Source organism: Fusarium poae, chromosome 2 (genome assembly GCF_019609905.1).
Source record: "Fusarium poae strain DAOMC 252244 chromosome 2, whole genome shotgun sequence".
Taxonomy (NCBI): domain Eukaryota; kingdom Fungi; phylum Ascomycota; class Sordariomycetes; order Hypocreales; family Nectriaceae; genus Fusarium; species Fusarium poae.
In genome coordinates this window covers 4,816,163-4,829,126 of record NC_058400.1, presented here as the reverse complement: position 1 = coordinate 4,829,126, position 12,964 = coordinate 4,816,163, and the positions used below count along the sequence as shown (strand labels likewise).

The following is a 12,964-nucleotide window of genomic DNA, read 5'->3' as shown; positions in this document are numbered from 1 at the left end:
ATAGGAACAGCCCGATGCGGGGGTCGAACCCGCAACCTTGAGATCGCGTACTCGTAAGAGTCTCACGCTCTACCGATTGAGCTAACCGGGCGTGGCTCTGATGATTGAAAGTTGAGGTCAAATCTTGATCTATACACAGATAGCGCAAACAATGAACTGTCGAGTATCGACTCGTCACAATGGAGCGACAATGACCAAGACTACCATATCTAGTGGCTTCTCATCGCAATTTGACTAGGTGGAGATATTTCGGGGAGTATCTGATACAAATCTTGAAGCATACCACTGCAACATCCAATGTCCAGACACTCGGTTATTCTTGACACTGAACAAACCCACGTGGTTACTATGCATTCTAACCAATGGTTGCTGGATCTGAAGCTAACACAGAAAGGTAAACAATGACGCAAAGACTCACTTCGTGCTGTTTACTTTCATCTCGAGACCTCAATTTTATGCGCTTTTCCCCCTCAAGAATTGACCAACATGGTCATCTTGACATCAATTCGCAAGTCTCCAGCTTATCTTTACGCCAAAACGTACTGTCTCTGCGCGTTGGTCTCTCTCGTCCAAACAACGCCCATCTCATCACGATTGCGAGCAGCCAATAAGGCAACACCAACGCGGTTCAAGAATGGAAAGGCGTTGGCATCCCAAAGAACACTGGACGCTATCAAACAGGTCCCTTCCAACGAGTCAAACAAGGCTTCATTGTCGAAGAAGCCGACACGCATCGTTGATCGATGGTATGCCAGGGTTACCGATCTGGCTTCATTGAAGAACTCACTAAAACGGGATGAAATGGATGCCGCGACGTATCCTGAGCTACAGTGGGATGCGAAAGTCCGTCACGGGTCATCTTTGCACCCTAAAGAACGGGAGTTTATTAAGTTGCGAAAATTGAGGATCTCATCTCAAGGAAAAAACTCGCTACATCTCTTTCTCGGTCTTCCACCGGACGAAAAAGTCGACCCAAGAGATGTTCCGCTGGTCTCATTAGGTGGCTCTGGTGGCGGCTACAGAGTCATGTACGGCTTCGCAGGCTTCATAGCCGCTGCCAAAAAGTCAGGCTTATGGGATTGCATCACCTGGACTGCTGGTGTAAGTGGCAGCTGTTGGACAATAGCAGCCTACTACACCATTGCTCGTCGCGATATTTCCAAGCTGGTGGATCATTACATGACTGTAGCAAATGAACTCGCGCATCCGATGAGCATATACGCCCTTGACAAGGTTGCACGAAGTAAGAGAGGCACATACTTTCTCATCGGCCCTCTTGTGAGCAAAGCCCAGAAGAGCATCATTGGACTGAGTGTTATGGATCTTTATTCTACTCTCACAGCAACATATCAGCTTTTATCGCGGGAACCGAAAGGGAGATTGAGTAGAGCCACATTCCAATGGTCTAAGATTTGGCTACGGTCGGGAATCAACGAGGCGGTTGAGCCAATGCCTATACTCGCGGCTGTCAGACGTGTCCCAAAATACTCATACGAAGTGAAGCCCGTTTCTGCCGAATCCACGACTGTCCAGAACGATACCACGGCAAGGGATTCGAATCTGATACATAGTCGTTTCGAGGCTAAGCCCAAGTCAAACTCCAGGAAGTTTTTCCAGTACTTTGAGATTTCACCATTGGAAATAGGCAGCCCAGATCTGAACCGATACGTGCCCACTTGGTCATGGGGACGTACCTTCGTTTCCGGTCATTCAGTTGACCGTCGCCCAGAGCAATTCTTCTCACTCTTACTGGGGCAATGTACCAGCGCACCAGCGGGGCCGTTGACCGAGTGTATAAAGGCTCTGCTCGTATCAATCCCAAAAGACACGATAATGGCACGATTGGTAGCGCTGCTCAACAGATTGTTACAGTCAAAGCGGTTGGAGGGTCTCTGGGGAAATCCTATTCGAGCAGGACACGATCCGAACCCTTTCTATGGACTTGAGAAACCTGTCATGGCAAGAGAACATACTTCCGAGCATCCCTCGTACAGATCACGAGTGACTGATCCTGAAGTTACGGACAGAAGAAGTAATATGACGACGACTGACAGTTCCGCCGTACATCTTCCACCATGGGAAGCACAAGGGCGTACAAGGCTGATGGACTGTGGAATGGCCAATAATCTTCCCAACCATGTCCTCGCTAGATCTGAAAGAGAGGTTGATATTTTTATCTCTTTTGACTCGTCATCTGACGTGCAGACTGGAGCAGCTGTGCAGCGACTGCATCACTTTGCTGCAGACTTTGACTTTGAACTACAAGAAGAAACTCAAGTCTTCCACAGTCCGAGAAAGAACATTGACTTAGTTCCAGATAATGGTACAGAAGTCGAGTCACGATATCTCGATCAATATGCTAGAGTATTCCGGGGTACAAGGGAGAGTGGACAAACCGTTTACATCGTTTACTGTCCACTTCTGCCGAATGGCGTTAACCCAAGCTTCAACCCCTCGGTAAGCCTTGTGTTTTGTATCTATGATCTGTCCTGATTGATACTAGGCTGCTTCCTTCTCGACTTCAACAAACCTCATGTGGACACCAGACCAAGTCCAAAGCGTACTCACGACAGCTGAAGCGAACATCACACATTATGCTCTAGATACCATAAGACGAGTGGTTAGAAAGGTGTATGAAGATAAAAGGGCGCATAGACAGGCACTAGAGACATCGGATTGAATTTATAGACATTTATCTGTTGGGTTCCAAGCCCACCACACTCAAGCCGTAGCCCCAGGTGTCTCACTCAGAATTGTTAAAAACTTATTAGCCCTCGTTTTGCCATCTCTCAATCCAAGAAGTCCCTCGGAGAGACCATGCAGACCATTCTTCCCAATGATGTATGGGTGAGGAGTCAACCATCCCTCGCGAAGTCCTCTGGAGAACGCAGTAGCCCATGTCAGGCCCAACAACTTATCCTTCTCATCCTCCTTGTGCACCTGTCCGACCATAGACCAAACGACTTCGACACTGGGGTCAGCTCCCTCGACCTTTTCCTTCATGAGAATGTTTGTCATCTTCGGCTTGCGACCGATGGCGTCGGGAGGTCCAGCAATGGCTCTTGTGACTAGCTTGACGGTCGAGTCTTCGGAGACACTGTCAAACGCTTTCCAGCACCGACCCTCGGGTGCACCGCTCTTCTTGAAAGCGTCCTGGATAGCAGCAACGAGCTTATCTTCCGTGTCGTAGGCAGTGTAGTCGACCAGCACATCGCCCTTGCTCTCATCTAAGAACGGCTTAACAAATTCGCTTCGCTGGCTTCCGACGGCAATAATGGGGTGGACATTAGCAGCAGCAGCGAGCTTGATAGCGAAAGCTCCCGTAGCTGTACTGGCTCCGTATACGAGTAGAGGACGCTTCTCTTCCGACTTGGCAAGCGGCGACCAAGGCTCAGGGATCTGAAGCTCTTGGAACAAAGCGCATACGGAAGTGTAAGCAGCAAGAGGAATGGTAGCAGCCTCCTCATTAGAAATGGAGTCGGGAATATGGAAAGTGGTGTAGTAATCGGCGATAGCGTACTCTGCGAATGCACCATGGGGAGTACGCATCTCGTGGAAAGCGGCTACGCGATCGCCCTTGTGGAAACCAACGACGTTTTCGCCTACAGCTTCGACGATACCAGCGATATCATCTCCACTGTTACCCTCGTTTCCAAGGAGAGCAGGAAGTTTCCAATCCTTAGGGTTTGTGCCTGAAGTTGTATGAATTGGATGCAAACTGATTTGAATGTTCTAGACTGACATACCTGCGACGACAACCTTGATGAGTAGCTGGCCTGGGCCAGGCTTGGGAATGGGAGAGTCGACGATCTCGACAGAGATGTCCTTCTTGACAAGTGCTTCCTTCATGATGTAGATATGTATTGGTGCTGTAAATTAGATAGATAGTTATTGCATTCAGTGACAAATGCCTTTCTATATACTCGTCGCCTCGCCATATTGTATATGACGCCATTGACACGGCAATGGTAATTAGTAATGCGGAAAGAGTGGATGTTCTCGGGTTCCTCTAACAACCCGGACCCATCGCGTTCATGATGGTAGCGTTGAATGCACTGCGGAGCGGAGTTGCGACCTCATTCGAGGGATAAACAGAAATTTGATAACCATGAAGCGGACTTGTCAGTGGCCTGATTTGTGACCCATTCTGAAGTAATAAAGTTTTGATACCGACTCATGTGATCAGCATCGTCCTTCACTCTCATCACTTTTAAAGTTCATGCTGAGCGTGTATCCTCGTCGTTGATGCTGGTGGAGTCTGTGGGGCCTCGGCATAAGTACTGTTTAACGTTAAGAGGTATGTTCCATCCTCTTCTAGCACTACTACACAGCTCGGCGCCGGAAATGTTTCCAATTTCAAGGCTCAAGAGCCGAGTTACTTTAACGTATGTACTTCTTGATAGCTACGGCTATCCAATGAAGTGTAGGTACTGTTGCAAGTGAGATGCAACTAATAATGCAATGGCTACTGATATCCAGGTCATGTTTAAATAGTTATAACATCGACTGTCTGATTCCGTCTTTGTTGAAAGCATTTGTACTTTTCAATCCCTTCGCAATAATACCCCTTGACTGCTCTTCTAAGCAGAAAGTATTTCCTTCTCGATGGCCTCACCCAGTGACTGTGTACTTCCTTTCCCTCCTACATCAGCAGTCATAACAGCAGGATCCGACCTTGCTAGTACGTTCTCAATAGCTGCCATCATACCATTCGCAGCATCACTGTATCCGAAATGCGATAACATCATCTGACCAGCCCAAATCATACCCACAGGATTCGCGATGCCCTTTCCGTAGATGTCGGGTGCACTACCATGGACTGGCTCGAACAAACTTGGAAAATTGGCTGTTGGGTTGATGTTGGCTGATGGCGCGATACCAATGGTTCCTGTGCATGCTGGGCCCAGATCAGATAGAATATCGCCAAAGAGGTTGGAACCGACAACGACGTCAAAGATTTGGGGTCGTTGGACAAAGTGTGCTGTTAGAATATCGATGTGGTACTTTTCCACTGTAACATCAGAGTAGTTCTTACTCATCTCCGCCACACGCTTGTCCCACCAGGGCATGGTGATGCTAATGCCATTGCTCTTGGTAGCACTTGTCAACTTCTTTCTCGGTCGACTTTGCGCGAGATCAAATGCGTAGCGGAGAACGCGATCAACTCCAACTCGCGTCATGACGGTATCCTGAATTACAGTCTCTCGTTCTGTTCCTTCAAACATGATCCCACCAACGCTGGAGTATTCTCCTTCTGTGTTCTCCCTCACGATCCAAAAGTCGATCTCGCCTGGTTTGCGACCAGCTAGTGGACAAGGAATACCGGGCATTAAGCGACACGGTCTTAGGTTGATATACTGGTCGAATTCGCGACGGAATTTAAGAAGGCTGCCCCAGAGACTGACATTATCAGGGACTTGGTCAGGCATGCCGACTGCGCCAAAATAGATTGCGTCAAATGCAATTAGAGTATCCTTCCAGTCATCAGGCATCATCTTGCCGTGCTTTGCGTAATAGTCACAACTCGCAAAGTCAAACTCCTTGAATTCGAGGGCGATATTGTATTTCTTTGCTGCAGCTTGAAGACAACGGACGCCGTAGGGCATAACCTCTTTGCCAATGCCATCGCCGGCAATAACAGCGATCTTGAGGGTTTTGGACATTATTATGGTGACAAAGTCGTGTGACTTTGGAAGGAATATAGTGAAATTGAGTGCTTATTGAAGATGTTATCAAAATGTCAGAGTCCTGTGAGATTTATGAAGCTGAGACCAACGACAATACAATCAATAGCTTAGTAGTGAGGAGAAGCCGGACATGAAAAGTCCGTCGTGACCCCACTTGTCCGATTTTGATGAGTGGACATTTCTTTGTCCGCTCAGGCATTTCGGTCCATTCATCCCAAGCCGACGGGGAGCAACTCTTTTGGCCGATTGCAAAGTTGATCTGGTATTTCGCTATAGTGTGACTCAAACAGATAACCATATCCTGTTACCTTTGTGATGCCCTCGGTTGTTTACGTTCAACATACTCGGCAGAAGAAAAGACCGCTTCGAGCCCAGTGCAACTGGCCTGTCTACTAAGACTAGAACGATGACGGCATAGCCTAGATACTCTCCGCAGTTGCAACACCACGAAAACAAATTACCAAGTCAAACTTGTCGAAACAAGGGCGCTCGTGATATATAATACCGCAGTTCAAGTCATCTTTCACGTAATTCCTCTCTTTCACCTACCCGAGAATACACAACCAGCATTCAAGATGTTCGACAATTTACAGCCATTCGAGATCCAGACAAAGTCTGACTCTAACGTCACAATCAACGGGCTCAAGAGCGAAGATGCCTCTTCATCCAAGCCAGCTCTTCTCCTCATTCATGGCTTCCCTCAAACGCTCCATATCTGGCATCGTGTAGTCCCCCAGGTTGTCGACAAATACAACGTCGTCCTTATCGACATTCGTGGCTATGGAAAGTCATCCAAACCAGCCGATGTTGCATCATATGCCAAAAGCGCCATGGCACGTGACTGCATTGATGTCATGGACGCTCTGGGCCATAACGGCTCGTTCTTCGTATGCGCACACGACCGCGGTGCCAGAGTCGCTCACAAACTCGCTGTCGACTACCCCGATCGCATCCGCAAGTTCATCTTGCTAGACATTTGCCCCACGCTTTCCATGTACACAAAGACAGATTTCGACTTTGCAAACGCCTATTTTCACTGGTTCTTCCTCATTCAGAAGGAGCCGCTTCCCGAGACACTGATCACAGCGAAACCCAGAGAGTTGGCTGAAATGTTCATGGGTGGTCGGCAAGGCGATGGAGTGGCTATATTTGAGCCCGATTGCTTCAATATCTATGCCAAAAGCCTAGAGGATTACGCTACTGTACATGGCATGTGCAATGATTATCGGGCTAGTGCGACGCTAGATCTTGAGGAGGCGCGTCAGGATTTGAAGAACGGTAGAAAGATCAAGAGTCCTTTACTTGTTCTTTGGGGAAAGCACGGGGTTATTGAGAAGTGCTTCGATGCTATCAAGGAGTGGAAGGACGTGACGGAGGACGGCGTCTCCGTGCAGGGGCATAGTGTTGATTCTGGGCATTATATTCCGGAGCAGGCACCTGATGAAGTCGTGGCGTCTATCAAAGAGTTTCTGGTATAGTTATGAGCGACGTAATAGCATGAATTTATGTCAAGTATATTTTTGCATTGACCCGCTTTATTTATGAAACGCCAAATCTTATCGTGATAAACAACGTAGCGATAACGACAACGATCTAACAGGGCTAGTACACGAGAAGACACGTTCTTCGATAAAGTTATTTTTGCGCAGAAAGTCAATGCTTGAGCATTACTAGGTCGATTTGCATTGGAATGTATAACTAGATAAGCCAATGGAAGAGCTCGACTGGACGCCAACTGCTCAACCAAACCAAACTAGTCCAGTTTAGGAATGAATGCAGCTTCATGAAGATCGATGTAGGGTAATCTTGTCTTTGTTCAACTTGTATGACAAAATATGAATTCTTTACATAGCTCTGGAAGTGGACATCTTTCCTTGACGGCTTACATCTGGTACTAAATGGCCTCGTCAATCTATTATGATCATCAATGCCATCTCTGTGGACGAACGTACAATGCAACATAATTATAGGAAACAACATGAGAATCCGGATGCACATCAGTCTGTCCTTACCTTGAAACAAACCAGCATAACATGGCAATTTTGACTACTCTAAAGGGTAGTGGCAAGAATTCATTATCAGAAACAATAAACAGCTATGACATCAGACAGCGTCTCTCATGCGCGTTTATTCATCAAACTTCACAATCTGGTAACGTCCAGCAGGCCTTCAAAAGCGCAACAGTCTCATATTAGCGATGCTGCAGGCAGGCGAAACATGCAGGAGCGATCTACCAACGAAGCTACCAATCTCGGCGAGAGAAAACGCCTCTTAGCACTTCGATCACTAACGGGGTGGATACGGTTGGCTGACGATCATGCCAAAGACTACCTACTTTATTACGGACATACCGCGGAAAGGATAAGCTAAGGTCACGTTGAGGATGTCAGAAATATGTAAAGGGTAACTTGCAGACCCGCTGGTGTGGTAAGTTAATTAAAGAGCTGCATCCAATCTAGTGCGCGCGTCGAGAGCCCGTGGGTGCAAGGAACGGCCAAGACGGTTGCGCGCATCAACGCACGCACGCACGCACTCTGGCACACAAGCTGACGGACGGGTCAAACCCGACGGGGAAGGCGTTCGTCTAGACCAGGGCTGAACGGGTATCTCGGATTTTGCCTTGTTGGTATTCGGTATATACAGCTTGGCACGCTTGGCGATGGTGTCGTGAAGAAAGTGGCGATGGATTATCACGGACAAAGAGGCGAAATGAAATCACGAATGTTTCTGCATCAGGTCCAGGGTTTGGATCGAGAGATGCCTTGCCGCCAGGGCTGAGAAAGACATACCAAGAACGCTATGAAGGGAGTTATTTACTAAACTAGTGAATTGTAGATGAATTGAAACATTGAAATGTCAAACTCGGTCTCCCAAAGTGACCTGGTGAACTAATTTTTATTGCTTTTTCTAGATCATTTTCGTTGATGCTGTAGTCATTTGATGCATATTGAGAGCCTTGACAAGCATCATCGATGTACGGATATACGCTAACAATTCGGAAGTGATCCGATAACTAAAAGAGAATAATAGTCAGACGTTGGATCTCAGCAATAATGTCGAGACAGAGACAGAAAACAACAGATTAAAAAAAAAGATAGCGCGTGTTTTAGCGTCCGGGGTTCATCGTCCAGTGAGATGACTCCATTTCCCCATGTGGTCAATCCTTTCGCGGGGGAGGGTTTAGTTAGTTATGGATACTACCACTAACTAACAAATTCAGAACAACTGCTATCAACCGGCAAAAAAGTCTAGATGCAGGCAAGTTTATCTTTCGGGACAGACTAACCAGAATAAGAGACCGACGGTGGGGAATTGTCTTTTTGCCATTGGGGAAATGTCTTGTCTTTTTGTCAACCAACCTGTGAGCTGAGCTGAGCTCCAAAAGATCCCATCAAGGAGAGAGGATGGAATGACAATGCCAAGAAGAAGGAGGCGTCAGACGTTCTTTTACAACGGGTATCTATTAACAAAAAACGGTTGATGGTGCTTGATGATTCCACTTTGTTCATGCTCTGTACCGGGAATGGAAATTGTCAAGCTGAATGAAGTGCTTGCAATCACGCACGTGCTCACTCAACATTCACAAAATACCTGGGTAGATAAAACAAATTCCAGATTAAGCATAGACTTTACCTTGCAGATAAGCCTAATGAACCCTCAAAGCCTAAAAAATAAAATAAAAATCATCTGCAGTAGTAGACCCCGTCTGGTACAGTGATAGCCATTCAACCCATCACAACTCAGGATTAGAGGCAAGCGACTCTCTTGCTTCGCCGAGAGATCAGGTCCCCTTGGCGAATCGACCCGAATGTCTTGTCCCGCTGTCGTCGAACTTTTGATCCATGTGTTATGTGGCGTAGCTCCCGATCCTTGCTTTTCAAAGTCTCAGAAAAAGAGAGTTGTTCAATTCAACCAATCATGTGTCGAGAACGAGCTGTGTAGATCTCGCACGTGGGGGAGAGAGAGATGCTCATAGGGAGGGATATGCTTAATTGTTAGTCTCCCCGTACTACCGCCGTTCTTATCCACCCACACCCACACCCTCCCTCCCTCCATTGTGGACATGAATGAGTACCTAGAATGACTGCATCGATAGTAATCGGTAGCCGTATCGTCTCACCGAACAGACGGAACGCACATGCAGAACTAAAAAGTAAAGACACCAACTATCATTTGGCTTCTGGACCTTGGTGGGGAAGCAATCCTTTCCTTTAGCTCTGTTTTACTCTTCGGGCATGGCATGGGCAAGGCAAGGAAGGGCCCATGACTGCATGATGTGCTAAACCTAACCTTCCACTTACTTGAACCTTTTTTGCCCGCGTTACTTTGCCATTGACTCTGTGGCAGATTTCATTTAAAGTCTTGCCTCAAGACCCCGAACTCTGAAACTTCCCCTCTCTCTTCTCTTGAGCATCCCATTCCAACTCTTTCTCCTCTCTCTCTCTCATCAAACACAAGGCAAGCTACAGTAGTAACATTACTACTGCTACGTAGCTCTCTCTCGCTGCCTTTTCCTCCTCTCCCTCGTTACACTCAAACCACCCGTCACAATGGTTCTCGAGGCTTATACTTATGTCTTTGCCATTGGCAGTTGCTTCGCTCTGCTTGAGGCGTACAACAATGGTGCCAGTATGTTCTTCCCGTTCCATCTTCATCTACTCTACACTCCAATCGACAGTAGCTGACACTATTCACAGACGATGTCGCCAACGCCTGGGCTACCAGTGTCTCCTCCCGCTCCGTCACATACCGCGGAGCCATGGTGCTTTGCTGTATCTTCGAAATGCTCGGCGCCCTGACCGTCGGTGCCCGAACCGCCTCGACCATCAAGAACGGTATCATCCCCATGGAAGCCTTCCGCGACAACGCAGGTGTCCAGCTTCTTGCCTTCGCCTGTGCCTCCGCCGGTGCCTCGACATGGGTTATGTGGTGCACAAAGCACAACGCCCACGTCTCGTCTACATACTCGCTCATTTCTTCGCTCGCTGGTGTCGGTATCGCTACTGTTGGTGCTAGCCAGGTTCAATGGGGCTGGAACGGTGGCCAGGGTCTCGGTGCCATCTTTGCTGGTCTCGGTATGGCCCCTACCATTGCTGGAGTCTTTGCTTCCGTCATCTTCTTGCTTGTCAAGTATGTTGTGCATGTTCGCAAGAACCCTGTCCAGTGGGCTGTCTGGACCTCTCCCTTCTTCTTCCTCATCGCCGGTACTGTCTGCACACTCTCCATCGTGTACAAGGGATCTCCTCGTCTCGGTCTCACTGAGAAGCCTGCTTGGTACATCGCTGCTCTCACTCTTGGTGTCGGCTGGGGTCTCTTCTTCCTCTCTGCTCTTTTCTTCGTCCCCTTCGTCCACGCTGTCGTCATCAAGAAGGACTACACCCTTCGTTGGTGGGATGCTTGGCGAGGACCCCTCCTCTTCAGCCGCCCCGCTCCTCCTGATGCCGAGAACGCCCGTGTCCCCAACTACGCTGTTGTCCAGCACGGCTCTGACATGGAGGTTGTCTCACACGAGTCTGAAGACCACAACCCCAAGAAGGCTAGCGACGATGAGATCACCCCTGCTACTGCCGCCAGCTCCGAGAACAATGAGAAGCAACACCTCAACCTTTCCGAGTCAACTCAGGAGGACTACCAGCGAATGATCAGGGAGGCTGAAGACATCCACCACTCCAACCTCCGTAAGGGTAAGGGACCTCTTGGTTGGGCTATGCGAACTCTCCATGCCAACCCTATTGGTGCTGGTTCTATCCACGAGACTCACAACATGATCGCCGTTGTCAAGCGTATTCCCGCCCAGATCGTCGTCGCTCTTCTCTACGGTGCTCACTACGACATTCACACTGCTCAGATGGGTATTGAGGCTACTCCCGAGGGTCGCCGCATGGCCCGTGTCTACGAGCATGCTCCCAAGTACCCCAATGAGGTCGAGTACCTGTACTCTTTTGTCCAGATCATCACTGCCTGCACTGCTTCTTTCGCTCACGGCGCCAACGATGTTGGTAACGCTGTTGGTGTCTGGGCTGGTATGTACGCTGCTTGGTCGTCTGGTCGCCCTGCCGAGAAGAAGGCCGAGGTTCCTCTGTGGCAGATTGGTGTTGTTGCCGCTATGATCTGCATCGGTTTCATCACCTATGGTTACAACATCATGAAGGGTAAGTCTCACAACACATTCCTCTCATTGAAACATCACTAACTCCTAATAGTCATGGGTAACAAGATCACCTACCACTCTCCCAGCCGTGGTTCCTCCATGGAGATGGGCGCCGCCATTACTGTCCTTGTCTTCTCTCAGTACAAGCTCCCCGTGTCTACCTCCATGTGTATCACTGGTGCTACCGTCGGTGTTGGTCTCTGCAACGGCAGTATCAAGGCTGTCAACTGGAAGCGAGTTTTCCTTCTCGTCTTCTCTTGGATCATGACCATCCCCATCGCCGGTCTTATCGGTGGATGTCTCATGGGTCTTGCTCTCAACGCCCCTCATTTCTAAAAGCACCACAAACTTATGATACCTATTGGGAGATTTGAAACCAAATCGCTCATTTTATTAACTGGAATTTTCAATGCAAATGGGATGAAAAATAGAGGAGTGGATTTGATTGCATAGAACATGAGTCGGAATCTTTTTTATAGTACCCTTGTCTTACGACTTAATTGACAAAAGATTACACTCTTTAACTCTATTACATTACCTTCGTGACTTGCATGGACCTTGCGCCGCCAAACGATTGACTATAACAACGAAATAGTTAACTGACGAGTAGTTGAAATTCGAATGTTGAATTTTTTAGCAAGTTCAACTAATCAAAAAGACGTGTGACATGAACAGATGTTGTGCAAACCCTTGAAGTTGGTATCTCTTGGCAGGAACTATCATGCAAGCTGAACACTTGGCGAATCTGTGCTGTACTCTCTTGGCGTGCTTATGGTGTCTTGGGCGTCTCCATCCCACCCCCTCAGGGTTGACGTCTTGGCTATCTCTTGGCTTCACGACTGCATATTGCGGTGACCGATCTGAGTAACTGCTCGCGTGATCAGGTAGACAGACCTCTGCTGATAAGAAAAATGTTGATGGGCTCGTCATAGGCGGACGCCACTTGCGCCCGACAACAACTGAATATTCTTGTCCCAGTCACGTTGTCCAAGAAAAAACTTTGTGTAATAATGCCTTCCCAAGTTCTGTCGCAAAATTGTGTCACAGCTTCAGAAACGCCGAAAAAGAGCAGGGGGTTATCAAACTATTTTGCAGCGAAGGATGAGGAAATTAAAACGGTGGAAGA

General features: G+C 48.1%; 5 protein-coding genes and 1 non-coding gene across 6 annotated transcripts; 3 read left to right on the top strand and 3 right to left on the bottom strand.

Moving 5' to 3' along the window:
* Window positions 1-8: 8 nt before the first annotated feature.
* Window positions 9-91, bottom strand: FPOAC1_005526. The gene has a single exon. It is a non-coding gene; the product is annotated as a tRNA-Lys (tRNA).
* A 395-nt stretch (window positions 92-486) lies between these two features.
* FPOAC1_005525 (uncharacterized protein) lies at window positions 487-2,493 on the top strand (the record flags this gene model as incomplete). The annotated part of the gene is made up of 1 exon (XM_044850052.1): window positions 487-2,493. One exon carries the CDS (start codon window positions 487-489, stop codon window positions 2,491-2,493), a length of 2,007 nt encoding a protein of 668 aa, XP_044708762.1.
* Window positions 2,494-2,721: 228 nt separating this feature from the next.
* On the bottom strand, window positions 2,722-3,849 carry FPOAC1_005524 (uncharacterized protein; the record flags this gene model as incomplete). The annotated part of the gene is made up of 2 exons (XM_044850051.1): window positions 2,722-3,692; window positions 3,747-3,849. 2 exons carry the CDS (start codon window positions 3,847-3,849, stop codon window positions 2,722-2,724), a joined length of 1,074 nt encoding a protein of 357 aa, XP_044708761.1.
* Window positions 3,850-4,580: 731 nt separating this feature from the next.
* FPOAC1_005523 (uncharacterized protein) lies at window positions 4,581-5,663 on the bottom strand (the record flags this gene model as incomplete). The annotated part of the gene is made up of 1 exon (XM_044850050.1): window positions 4,581-5,663. The coding sequence occupies one exon, from the start codon at window positions 5,661-5,663 to the stop codon at window positions 4,581-4,583; it is 1,083 nt and encodes a 360-aa protein (XP_044708760.1).
* Window positions 5,664-6,262: 599 nt separating this feature from the next.
* On the top strand, window positions 6,263-7,165 carry FPOAC1_005522 (uncharacterized protein; the record flags this gene model as incomplete). Its single annotated transcript, XM_044850049.1, has 1 exon — window positions 6,263-7,165. The coding sequence occupies one exon, from the start codon at window positions 6,263-6,265 to the stop codon at window positions 7,163-7,165; it is 903 nt and encodes a 300-aa protein (XP_044708759.1).
* A 3,072-nt stretch (window positions 7,166-10,237) lies between these two features.
* Window positions 10,238-12,174, top strand: FPOAC1_005521 (uncharacterized protein; the record flags this gene model as incomplete). Its single annotated transcript, XM_044850048.1, has 3 exons — window positions 10,238-10,316; window positions 10,385-11,839; window positions 11,891-12,174. The coding sequence occupies 3 exons, from the start codon at window positions 10,238-10,240 to the stop codon at window positions 12,172-12,174; spliced, it is 1,818 nt and encodes a 605-aa protein (XP_044708758.1).
* Between the last annotated feature and the right edge of the window lie 790 nt (window positions 12,175-12,964).